The sequence below is a fragment of the Coffea eugenioides genome, chromosome 11, assembly GCF_003713205.1.
Source record: "Coffea eugenioides isolate CCC68of chromosome 11, Ceug_1.0, whole genome shotgun sequence".
In the NCBI taxonomy this organism is placed as follows: domain Eukaryota; kingdom Viridiplantae; phylum Streptophyta; class Magnoliopsida; order Gentianales; family Rubiaceae; genus Coffea; species Coffea eugenioides.
Window position 1 is genome coordinate 46777429 of NC_040045.1, and position 13494 is coordinate 46790922.

At 36.9% G+C, this 13494-nt stretch overlaps 1 protein-coding gene across 1 annotated transcript; it reads left to right on the forward strand.

Annotated features, from left to right (window-relative positions):
- The first annotated feature begins 7715 nt into the window (after positions 1–7715).
- Positions 7716–10692, forward strand: LOC113752734 (protein terminal ear1 homolog). Its single transcript, XM_027296806.1, has 5 exons — positions 7716–8430; positions 8765–9527; positions 9696–9815; positions 9931–10072; positions 10252–10692. Exons 1-5 carry the CDS (start codon positions 7716–7718, stop codon positions 10684–10686), a joined length of 2175 nt encoding a protein of 724 aa, XP_027152607.1. The 3' UTR covers positions 10687–10692.
- The last annotated feature ends 2802 nt before the right edge of the window (positions 10693–13494 follow it).

The following is a 13494-nucleotide window of genomic DNA, read 5'->3' on the forward strand; positions in this document are numbered from 1 at the left end:
TATGTGGGTGGGTTTAGATTTTGTCTTGCTCCACGCAGTCGATTCAATAATTGATCTTTCCAAAATTTGAAAATGGTGCTATTATCAACGCCATCCCCAAAGTGAACATAACTAAGCTACTGTAGTAGTCTATTGTTAGAACATATAACTATAAGCTAGTATAATGGACTTGGAACATTGGAAGAAGCCTTTCATTTCCAGGGACTTGGGAATTGGAAACTTCTCCAATGCTTAATGCAGCAACTAAGCATGCATATGGTGGCGGTGGCGGTGGCGGTGGTTGGCGGCAGCAGCTTCTCGTAAGCTTTTGAACTTGCCACCACCAAGTCTTAGTCTGTTTAAGCAGCAGCAGCTGCCGCCGCCAACAGGCAACAGGCAACAGAATTCCTGGTAACAAGGGTGGGGGGAAGCCAGCAAACCAGGAAGGTCCGTCGGAGCTGGACCCCACTCCATTCTTGTCTCATTTGAGTGTTCTATATATTTCCCCCACGTATCCATGGAGCTTAATAACATCACCTTCCACTTCTTGGTACATTTCTAAAAGTTTTTCATTAACACAAAAGTAAAACAAGTTACTATTATATTATCAATTTTCGAAATATGAAAAAGTTGGCGTGAAGAATCTAGCATTACACACCAGAGCGTTGAAAAAGAAAAAAAGAAAAAAGGAATCCTAGTTTATATTTAGCTATAATTGTGAAAAACTTGCTGATGTAACAATTTCCTAGTAAGATGTGGATGAATGTCTGTATAATACAATTGATGATTATTGCCTGGGAGGATAATCCATAGCATATAGCAGCAGTAGCAAAGGGTAGTGTGAGTTCATCAGCCACCACTCTCCAGTCTCCACTGCTGGGACAAGGAGCTGGTGGTTGTGTGTTGTTGGACCCTGACTGACACAGGAACCTGGATGGATGTCCTGAGCGAGAGAGAGAGAGAGGGGGGAGGGGCCGGGCGGGAGGAAAATGGAGGGAGAGACATCACTGTCGCATACTTTTTTTTTTTTGATGTCACAAAAAGGAAGCAAGATTAGATTAGGCTTCTTCAGGAACAGAATATAGCTGTGGCCCATCACCCTGCGTGCAGATGGGATGGGGAACATAAGCTAGTGTCCTATGCAATAGAATGTTTAATCTGGACTAGACACATACGAAGGTGTTTTTTTTTTTTTGGGTTGAAGGAGACACATACGAAGATTGAAGGACAGAGAGTGCTTAGGCAGAGCATTATAATAGTCCTGCTTATTAAGTTCACCTTTTCTTTGCAAGCCACAAGATATAAGGTTAAAAAAAAAGAAAAAGAAAAAGAAAAGGATGGCTGGAAATGGAACAGATTATCAACCTTGTCCTCCTATAAAAGATCAAACAAAGTAAAAAGCAACTTTTGGCCATACACAAAGGACAACTACTTCCCCAAAGTAAGGATGTAGGTTTTAACCATTACTAGCAGTAAAGCATCTTCAACTCGTTTCGGGTTTCTTTTTTTTTAAAAAAAAAAAAACTATTTGAGTTTGGTGGTAACTGTGGGACAGTAATCATGCGAACCAAAGTGAAAAACTATTGTGCTTTCACCCTAACGATTCATTCCAAAACAAAACAAAAGGGAATATATATATAACTTTTCTTGTTACACTACTATCTATTTGAATAACATATGTCTCATACAATAATAAATAACAATCTAAACTTTGAAATCCCTTTCTTCTTCTTCTTCGTGGAACACTTGTCATTTTAAAAATTATATGTAACAATGAAAAAAGTGCAGCGGAAGGCCTCAAACCAATAAAAAGAGAGAAAAATAAGCTAGTCAGTAACACTAGCACTAGCGATTCTGTCTGTTTTTTTTGGCAAGACAGAATTGTTTGTAGAACCTCAAGGCGTCATTGAGGCAAAGAAAAACTTTAAAGAATCAAAAATGTTTGGATAATGAATTATTTGTAAAGAAAATTATTTAATTGCACCATAAACATTTTTTTAATCTGTATTTTATCTTTTCAACCACATTTTGTTATTATACCTGCGTGACATCACAAAAAGTATTGCAATATTATTTACAATTTTTTAAATAATTTGTTATCCAAGCGCATGTTAATACTATAAATTTACGTGATATGCCACTCTCTTCTATCCTCACACTCTCTCTCAAAGTCACTCTAATGTTATAAAACTTGTTTAGACGAAAACATATAAATTTGATTTCCTCCGCCAGTAAGAAAAAAAAAAAAAACTTTATCATTCCCACAAAATATAGGACTAGTACTGTTTATTTTCATACAACTTAAGAAATGCAAGTTGAAGTAGTTAAAGTATTCATTGTTGTTTTTTTATTTTTTGATATACCTCTCCATTAATACTAGTTTTAGTGTTTTATTTATTTTTCTGACAAAAATGTCTGACTAATGAAATAGCATACTTATTGATAAACATGCATATTAAATATGGACATATATAGTAAATTGATAACTAAGTACCCTTTTAAAGAATAAATGAATCTATGATTTAGAACAAACACAAAAAAAAAAAAAAAAGTGAGTCCATTTTTTTGGGATAAAGATAGTATATAATTGCACTAACTTACTATTCTTTTCTTCCTATTTATTCTAACTCATACAAACAGTAGTTGTATTAAAGGAGCATTTAATTCTCTCTGCCCTATGTTTCTTTTGTCTATTTTCTTTCCTCTTAATTGAACTCGTCTTTTTTCATCTCTCTCTCCCAGAAATATGTTAAAAAGCAGACAGCGCATCGAATAGACAATAGTCTACGATGTTCCTTACGATACTTATATAGTACCGCTGCCATTCTTATGACCATCTTGATAAAATTTTTAGAACGTACGAACCATTACCACTTCAATTGGTGCCAAGCAATATATATATATATATAGTTGAACGACCTCATATGTTTGGATTGCATTTTTTCCTATCTTTTTAAATATTTTATATGAATTTATTTTTCAAACACTTTTTTACGTTGCATATATATCTTTTGCTATTTTTCTTACAAAATTTTTATGTTTTTTGTGAATTCATTTTTCAATCATCTTTTTACCTTATATATATATATATATCCATTTTTAGTGTAAATGATAAGGTTCGAATTCAAAATCTCTCACCTATATTTCGTCTTCTAAATCATCTAATCTCCTATACCTTATATATATCGAATCGTTACAATAATTCTTTTTAAAAAAAATTATAGAAAACAACAATCGAAACGGGCATTCATGCTTTCCATTTGGATTATTATTATTTTAAATTTTTTATAGAAAATATAGTACAACGATTTAATATATGTGAGATAAAATGACAAATGAGAAATGTATGCACAAAAAATCTAAAAAATTTTTTAGGAAAATAGGGCAATCCAAACATCTATGCAATTTTGGTAATTCCTAAAAAAATTTAGGAGAAAATGACAATCCAAACATCTGTATAATTTTGGTAATTTCTAATTGCCTTTGTAGTGGTTCAGGGAGGCATCGGAAATCTCGTGTCGGGCTCGAGTCAATGTAATCTATGGTACACGTGTGCCGCTCTTGATTTCTTATGCAAACGACTGCTCTATCTTTAGTGAACAATCCCATAATTTCCCTTTTCTTTTTCTTTTTTTCTTTCTCCAGTAGATTTTTTAATTTATTTTTAACAGGATCACACTATAAATCGTAATCTAATCAAAGTGGCATAAAAAATTTTTTTTTTTTGGGGTGCTCTAAATCGACGCGAAAATAACGGAATGAACCAATTATTGTTCAATCATTCACTGTGCATGTTTATCCGACAGGGCAGCCTATTTTATTTGTCCATTTTTCTTTTTCTTCTGATGGTGCTGCAAATTGTCACGTTAACCCAAATCCAATAAGCAATAATGCCACCTTAATCCTACATTTCTATTTTTTCTAGGACTCGGTGGTTTTTGAGCGTAAGATAGAGTTTTGTTTTAATTATATGAAGTATGAAAGTAATTTTTTATTATTCTATGTACCTACACTTGTCCATCTTTTCGTTGGCTTATCTTTTGTAAGGTAGAGCTGTTTGATCTAATCCGAGCAGAAAAGTTTTCTTCCCTTCGTTTATGAATTGAGGAAAAAAAAGGGAAAAGAAAAAAAAATCGAGCACTCTACCCTATTTGAACTGTTTTTTTTTTGAAGAATTGTATGAAAAGGAATTTTTTTATTAAAAAAATTCAACGTTTTTCGTCATCACATTTTTAAATCACATTTTGATTTCAAATATATCAAATCGTTACAATACATTTTTTACAAAAACTCCAAAAAATTACAATTCAATTTTTTATGAATATTTTCATACACATTTTTTAATCACATTTTTTTTACCTTATATATATATATATCACATTATAAAAAAAAAATGTTACAGACTGCCTTCTTGTTTTCTTCTTTTGTTGGAACCGAAAGATCCCAACAAGTGATTGTAAAAGCGTTTCTTAAAGTGATCTCTTTTCGTTCCATTGTTCACGCATCTACGAAACCCTAAAACCTGGAGGACCTCAGTCCTGGTCCAGGCTAAAAGGAGAGTGAGGACATATCATGATATCAAAGTTCAAACTTAAGTGCCGAAAAGGAAATTCAATCATTTTTACATATGTGTTGTCCTGTCATAAATGCTGCCAGGAGACCCCAGTAGATCCTAAACGGTGATCCTGGCCCTACTTATCTTGGCCCCAAAAGTCCCATCAGGTTCTTGCTTCGCCTCCTGTAACTGGAATGCTGGATTGAACTCTGGAGCACAAGAGGTGAATAATGGTAATACATTCCGATAATAAGCAAATATAAAATTCAAGGATTAAAACAACCCGTCATGTATAATTTTACTGCAGAACAATAGCCACAATCTTTATCCCAAAAAAACAAAATAAATTAGTAAATGATGACCAAATGGGAAAGATAAGAGATCTAGAGCTCTTTCCTGAGGAGTGAATTTACATGTCATTATTGTCACTCATTAAACATATGTTAGGTTATGTTTGGATTCCATTTTTCTGCATTTTTTTATAGAAAAATTACTGTAACAATTTGATATATGTGAGGTAAAAAAATGATTGGAAATATACATTCACGAAAAACGTAGCAATTTTTCCATACATGTCCTTCTCTTCTTTCTACATATAAAAGAATAAAGTCTGCAAGAATTAAAATTGTACGGTAATGTCTAAACCACTTAATCCACCATTCATGGATAACTATATTGTGTGTTTGGGAGAGAGATTATTTGAAATTTATTCGGGATATTACTATGGCATTTTTATGATGTGATAAATGGGATGATTGAAAATGTAAAATAAACATGTGTATACTTTAAGCTTCCTCATATACTACATTTTACTAATAAAATGGGTACATTTTCCTTCTAAAACATGTTCAATCATTTATATGCAAATACTCATGGGACTTTACCAATAAATTGGAGTATTTGCATACCATGTTGGATACTCCATTTAAGAAGGAGAAATAAATTTACACCACTCTGTTCATACTTCATAAAAACCTATCTATGCATTTATTAATGCATTGCCTCGTATCATTAGCAACGAAATTTGTAGGTGGTGTGAATTTAATAAGATGGAACTAGGGATATAGATTTAATCTCAAGATGACGACATTAATGAAAAAGTACCAAGAGACTTTAAATCCTGTCCAAGGCCAAGATCATGTATCAAACATCCTTTTCGGGCAGAAGAAAAACAAAAGAAAAGCCAAAATCATACGGGTATAATGTGAGATAGAAGTTTGAATAGAAAGCAAAAGTAGTGCTAATTCTGAAAACTCAGAAGAGTGGATGGAGTCTCTCTCTCTCTCTCACTCTCAGGAGGGGTCTCAGCCTTCTGGCTTTTCTCCTGAACCGAAGAAGACAAAGAACATAATAGCGGTAACAGCAGCAACAGAGAGTCGTAGTAGTGTTTCTTGCATCACATACGTGTAGAGACAAGTGCTTGAAAATTATGCCGAGTTCTAGTAAAGAAAAAGAAAAGAAGAAAAGCGTACAAAAGACACAGAAATAGAGTACTAGTATGAGGAGAAGTCAGACCTCTTGCTCACCTCACAAGAGTTAATATGCAGACCAAATAAAGCAGACTGCACACCACCCAGCCATGCCAGCACTCAGCACCACCAGTAGTCAAAGCAGCCACAACATCAACATGAAGAAGTACCAACGCAACACCCGCAATTACTATTATAGTAATTATTTTTGACAATTAATTAACCCTCTGCCCCCGTCCGGCCTTTTGTACATTTTTCGTATTCTACACAAACATTTGTGTGTGTCAAACATTAAACATGTATAGGTTAGGTCATTAATTTTAGCAATGGCAGTGCCAGAATGTGTGTGCTGGATTGGCTTCAAGATTTTGAAGGTTGTTGACTGGTGAGGAAGATAACAATATAGGTTTGTTTCGACAGCAGATTATTTGACCAAATATATTTACTTACATCATCATTATAATTTTCAATACACCTTTTTATCTTCTCAATTACCTTTTTATCTCATATACATCACATCACAACAAGTGCTACAGTAAAAATATCTCAAATAATTTATAATTCAAACAAAAATAACTGTAGCCGGTATAGTTGACTTGAAGAGGCAACTCCTAAATGAGCTACTAATTAGGTAGTGAAATAGTTTAACATGCATGTAGGAAACAGAAAATCGTTGGTTCCAACTTGATGTTACGTTTCCATGAAAACTGCTCTTTCTTAAGAATTAACAAACATCATTATTGAGTGTGTTTGGATTGCTAAATTATTTCAAATAATTAATATTTTGTTTGTATCATAAATATATTTTTTAATTCATTTTTTTATATTTTCAATTATTTTTTATCTCACGTGTATCGCATTACAAAAATTTTGATTAACAATCATAGACATGATGCCGGTGTAAGTTTAAGAGCAAGATAAAATTTTCAATTTACAAACAATTTGCATTCAAACAAATGATTTGTAACTTAAAATTAATAAATGATGAATCGAAATTTCCATTATTGCAAATGACAGCGACAGTACTGCATTTCTCCGATTACAATTGAGCCACTTGCAAATTTATCCAAAAAACTCAAAATTAGTTTCAGTAACCAAAAAGGGCAAACTATAATCACAATTACACATCGCAAAACACGTACTACAATATAGTAATTCTAAGGCTGTCGGCTGTCCTTGAGGGTAATTTCGTAACCTGAGCTTAAGACTAGCAACAGTACAATACATAGGCGCATTTATAATTCCAGCAAGCTTCGGTCCGAAAAGAAAAGAAAGTAGCGTTGCGAGGTAATGTGAGGTGGTGGTGACTCGTTAGTTTATTGTTCTTTTCAAACAAACATTCTCAAAGACTCAAACTCATCCCCCCCCCTCTCTCTCTCTCTCTCTCTCACACACACACACACACACAAACTAATCTTTGCTGCCGGATTAACGGAGAGAGAGAGAGAGAGAGAGAGATGTAGATAGAAGCAATTCTCCAACTACAATACTATGTAGTAGTGTAGAGCAGAAGATGCCTAGAGAGAGAACAAACCCATGGGCCAGAGTATGGTATGGTTGGGTTCCAAATCGCTAGCATTACCAGGTACATATGTAGTTCAAGAAACTGCTGATGGAAATTTCTACTAACTAAAAAGGCTAGCCGGAAAACCACCCTTCCGCTTGTTTCCGGCAACCAATTCCCCCCCCCCCCAATCACACCAAAAAAAATCATGGGTGACACTACTGGTTTTGCTTCCCGTTTCCCAGGAAACCTCGACCCAAGAGCTCAAGAATTCATTCCAACCACCCATCATCATTTACCACCTTTACTCTTTCCGCATCTTTACGTTCCTTACGCTTCTCCACCGCCTTACCACCAGTTCTCTCCTCCTCCTCCTCCACCGCCGGCGTTCGTTAGCAGTGACCACCCCTCTCTATTAAGTCCTCCTGGCAGTACCTCTTTGCCACCTTCTTGTAACATGCCGTCACGGGCCTTACTCTTGAGCATGGTCCCCGCTGACGTCAGCGAGTCGACGGTGAGGAGAGAGCTGGAGGTGTTTGGTGACGTCAGGGCAGTTCAGATGGAGCGAGTTCGAGACGGGATCGTCACGGTTCATTTCTACGACTTGAGGCAAGCGCAGGAGGCGTTGGCGGCAATTCAAGAGCAGCACATGCAGCAGCAGTTCAGATTGAGGAGGCATTACGATGCCGTCTTTGCGCAGAATTCCGTGGGTCTTAATTTACTGCCTCCTCCTTCACAGCTTCTGCTGCCGCCGTTGCCGCCGCCAGCACGAGGGCTCATAGCCGGGAGGGCTGTCTGGGCTCAATATACAGTCCCCGTGGCTTCTACGCTTCCGGATGGGAATAACCAAGGGACTCTTGTGATATTCAATTTGGAGCCCGAGGTCACCCCAACTTACCTCAAGCAAATTTTTGAAGCCTTTGGTACGAAACGATCTTGTATTCAGGATAAATCTTCTGAGCTCAATACCAGGATTTTTTTCCCTTCTTCGAATTTTGATTGATTTTTCCCCCTTTTGTCTTTAATTGGATTGTGGTTGCATGTTTTTATTTTATGTTTTTACGGGGAAATTTTTCTTTTATTTCCTAGCATTAAGTATTCTTGATAATAGGCATCTATCCATGTCAAAAAAAAAAAAAGACTCGGTAATCTTTCTTTTTTTTTTGGGGCGGGGGGGGGTGGGGGGGGGGTATTATGTATAATTGTGGTCATGCTCTTGGGACCGCATCCATCTGAGGCATTATGTTGCCTGTGCAGGGCCTGTTAAGGAATTGAGAGAGACACCAATGAAGAGGCATCAAAGGTTTGTGGAGTTTCACGATACTAGAGATGCAGCCAAGGCCTTGTCGGAAATGAACGGGAAGGAAATTCAAGGTAGGCAAGTTGTGATTGAATTTAGCAGGCCTGGTGGTCATAGCAAGAAAAGTTCATCATCAAGAGCCAGCCGAGGCAATACTATGGCCACTTTCAGCGGACTTGAATATTCTTTGACAAATTATCAAGCAAGGCCTTCACGTAACTTGCCACCATCTCCACCACCTCCCATGTCTCGTAAAATACCTGGTCGGCCGCTTTGTAAATCTCATGACATGAAAGCGGCGAGTTATTATTCCAAGGGAAACCCTAATGGAAATGGTGATAACCGGAGCTCTAGTTCGAGTAATGCCTCGGTTCAAAATTCAATGGCTTCTCTGAGACTTGTTGGCCAAAATGGAAGTCGAAATGTAGGAGTACAGGAAGAATCATGGAACTTTAGGCCTTCGAGTTCAAAGAAGAATTGCAAGAAGAGAGGAGGAAATTGTACAAATATTGCAAGTGGTAGTAGTGGGACGGCTACTAGTAGTAGTACTTCCAAGCATCAACAACAACAGACCAAGGGTAGTCGACCCTGGAAAGGTTCATCTAGACAGTCAAAGGAATACGATCCGCGTTTCTTGATAAACGAAGATGCGATTATAGAATCAAATTGCCCAGATTCCAGAACCACTGTCATGATTAAAAACATTCCCAACAAGTACAGGTTCGTTTGATGCCTTGTTTATAAGGTCAAAATCTAATTAATTGTACGATTAGAACCATTTTTAGTCCGAACCCTTGACACTTTAACCGATTTTGGTTAGTTGTGATGAGAATATTGGACTTCTTCTCTTCCTTTTTTTCTTCGGTTCAATTTTTGGGCATGGTGCAGTCAGAAGCTACTGCTGAACATGCTAGACAACCACTGCATCCACTGCAACGAGCAGATTGACGACGGCGATGATCAGCCCTTGTCTTCCTACGACTTTGTCTACCTTCCTATTGATTTCATGTAAATTTTGTTCATTTTCGTGAAGATTTTTGTTTCTCCTGTATTTCTTTTGGCTTAATTGCATAGAACGCAGTGATTTTGGGCCTAAAATATACAGCGTACTTGAAAAATGCAGAAACAAGTGCAATGTGGGATACGGCTTCGTGAACATGACCTCCCCAGAGGCAACCTTGAGACTATACAAGGCATTCCACCGTCAAAGCTGGGAAGTCTTCAACTCCCGCAAAATTTGTGAAGTTACCTATGCCAGATTACAGGTAAAAAATAATGCATGGATTGTCACGTTTATGCATGTATTATCTTGGATGGTACTTTATTAATAAATTCCAGCTAGCCCACAAGTTTGAAAGGAGATATTTGGTAGTTGTTTAATTAAGTAGCGTACGACATATCCGAACTTTGGTACTCGCGAATTAAGAATTGATGTTGTGAAAAGGGAGTGGAAGCGTTGAAAGAGCATTTCAAGAACTCAAAGTTCCCATGTGATGTGGACGAGTACATGCCAGTAGTGTTCTCACCGTCACGAGACGGGCGGAGATTGACGGAGCCGGTCCCGATAACCGGCCATTCCACCGCGTCTACCCCTCCTCTTCTTCTATCTTCTTCTCCAGCAGCAAGTTCCAAGGAAGACTACCATTCGGAAGATTACGACGAGATAGACGGTGGAGATTCGCAGGTCAATGGAGTAAATGGCGATGTTATTAATGATGATGTTGACGGGAATGATGAGGATCAAGAAATGTACAGCTGCGGTGGCAAAAGCAGTACTAGTAGGAATAGGTGTAGCAGCAGCAGCAGCTCAAACGGCGGCGATAGTGGAGATCCGTGTGATGATGGCGATGACGTTTACGGTGGAAGACAAAAACAGTAGAAGCGGTGGCTATAGAGTTAACTTTGGATTTTGCAGTTTTTATTGTTACTAGTTATAAACAGTAGAGAAGATTTTCTTCAACTCTCAGGCTATTCACTACTACCAATGCCTCTTTGCCCTCTTTTTTATTTTTTATTTTTTCTTGATTTTCGTTGTTTGTTGATATCTCATCAGTTATCCATTTCATCTGTGTAGAACTAGAAAGGCCGCTACTACTACCATTACTGGCTATAGTGACTGCCAAGAATAGGTTGCAGCAGCCAATGGGGGCGGCGGGGTGATTGTTGTCGTTGAGCTCCGAGCCCCCATAGTCTCTCAGAAACCCCAGACTTTAACGTTTCTTACGTTCACAAAACTCCTGCCATTCATTCCCCTTTTTTTTTTTTTTGTTAAATGCCATACCTAAATATTGTGTCATTCATACCTGCTAGTTATTGTTGTCCAGGTTACGCTAGCTTTTTGCTGGACTTGGCTCCGTTAGTATGATGATTAGGTGCTATTTCCATGCATCTCTGGCTAGGTGGCTCAAACAAAAAAAGAAAAGAAGAACTTTGTCTAGGAGGTGGAACATTTGTTGTCACTTGTCGTAGCTTTTATTGGAAACATATATAGAATTGAATGGGCGTTAAAATGACATGTTGGATTTGTTTCTTCTTTTTTCGAGGATGTGAATGATGGGTTTTTTTATTTTTTGGAGATGTAGTATAAAATTTCTTGTGCTTTCAAGCAAGGAGCGCAAAATATTTGCATTGGAAACACTGAAGGGCTTCTTGTTAACCGGCACTTTAAACGTTCAGACTTTATTGTGCGTGTGAGAGTGACGTTGAAAGAAGAGAAGAGAAAGTGCCATAATAAGAGGGAGAGAAGGAAAGTTTAGGCCAGCTCAAAACTACCACTATTTGAAATAATTTAACGTCTCTCCGTGCTAATTATAATTAAGTGATATCGGGCAGCGTGGGAGGAGAGGGTTTAGGAGTTTTCTCTCTCTCTTTTTTTTTTTTTCCTGTTTCTTAATCTTCTTTTACTTGTGTTAACTGTTCTCGCCGATGATTTAAGTTATAGGGGTACAGCTCCGTCTCATACTGTCGGTCTTGGTTACCGGAACTTTATCCTTAGAATATCATATTCACAAATGTAATTTTATGACCTTTTTAAAAATAATATACTGATACGAACTGTTATACAAACTTGGAATTTTCCGAAAAGAAGCAAAGTTTTTGTAAAATGTTGACCTGTTAACCAAGATTAAAGACACAAACAGTAGTTCATTCTATATGACATTTATGTACTTTTGTAGTTGAAGTTTGACAAGATGCAGTAAATGTGGTAAAATGTATGTATGGCATCATTCTAAAATATTTTGTATTCAAGGATGCACAGCATGCTTACAAGGACAGACAAGTAACTTTGGTAAACTTATTTAACTCAATTGCCATTTCAAGACAGATAAAGCTTCTTGGTCACTTCTGATTATGTTATCTAATTAGTAAAGAGTAAATCTTATATACAGTGGCACAGTGTATACACTATCAACGTTGGATGAATGACAATTATGTAAAATTTGAATTTGAGTGACAGCGTATACACTATTAACGTTTGATGGATGATAACTATGTAAAATTTGAATTTCATACACTATCAACGTTAGATGAATGACAACTCAAATTCAAATGTTACATAGTTATAATTCATCAAACGTTGATAATGTATATACACTGTCAGTATAGAAAAAATTCATTAGTAAATAAAGTTTGCTCAACAGCGTGCTTTATTTATTTAAATGCAACGATATTATAAACAAAAAATAAAACAAAAGTTAAAGACCAGAGGGTCGTTCCCAAAACCACCTCCAAGAAATGCTTCCAAGTAGTCGATTTCATTCTATTGTAATAGTATAACTTTGAGCTTTAATAAGTAAGAATCAGTCAAGTATTAGTCATAAATAACCTACTAGAAAATTGAAGTAGATATGTCAAAGAATAGGTGTTCTCAATCTCAATCTTTCAATCATCTTGTAAATGCGCAGCAACGACAGCATCACGCTACGAGTTTTAGCTAACGGGTGCTCTAAGACGCTCGTTAGTTAATAAATGCACAGAAACTTTTCTTTTTAATCTTTTCCATGGGCGCTACTAATTTTCTCATTTCACAAACTGCTAATATACTAGCGCCACTCAAGTATTTTGTTTTTTTCCCCATCAAATTCTTCTTCCATTTGCAAGGATTGGACCAGTAATCCCATCTAATCCCTCCCACTCTTTATCTTTATCTTTCCTTCTTGTTTAAAGCGATCGATCTCTTGCATCTTTCACTATTGTCAACGATAGCTTCGTCGTGCCCCTCTCATACGCTTGTACTAAGATTCCATTTTCCATTCATGTCCTGAATATTACCGTTGATGTGCTGAACGTCTGATTCTTCGTTGTGCACTACTATTTCAGGCAATACCAACAAGAAGTCCCGCGAATTTTATCGCAGTACACTTGACTCGTAAGTCCCAGTTGGTTATGTTCTTCATATGGTCGAATGGTCTCATCAAATAAAGCATTTTTTTTTTTTTTTTAAAAAAAAAAGGGAGGGACAGATAAACTCTTCCAAAATGAAAGGCCTATAACGTAGCACCTGAAAGTTATGCAGCATGTAGCGTTCTTTCCTGGAAAATATTCAGAAGGGCAGAGGAAAAGCAAGAAAGAAAAGAGAGAAGCCCAGGCCGGCCAGCCAGCCAGCAGCAGCAGCGTAGCTAGGGTTCAGACAGACATCTTCAGAGGGAGGGTTATAGTATAGTATAAAAGCAGGCAAATGCAAATA

What these genes read in the sequence shown, in the direction of transcription:
- LOC113752734 (XM_027296806.1), top strand. Translation starts at nt 7,716, where the DNA reads ATGGGTGACACTACTGGTTTTGCTTCCCGTTTCCCAGGAAACCTCGAC. An exon ending in TACCTTCCTATTGATTTCAT is followed by an intron (nt 9,816 to 9,930) that starts GTAAATTTTGTT and finishes TGAAAAATGCAG; the next exon opens with AAACAAGTGCAATGTGGGAT. An exon ending in TTACCTATGCCAGATTACAG is followed by an intron (nt 10,073 to 10,251) that starts GTAAAAAATAAT and finishes TGTTGTGAAAAG; the next exon opens with GGAGTGGAAGCGTTGAAAGA.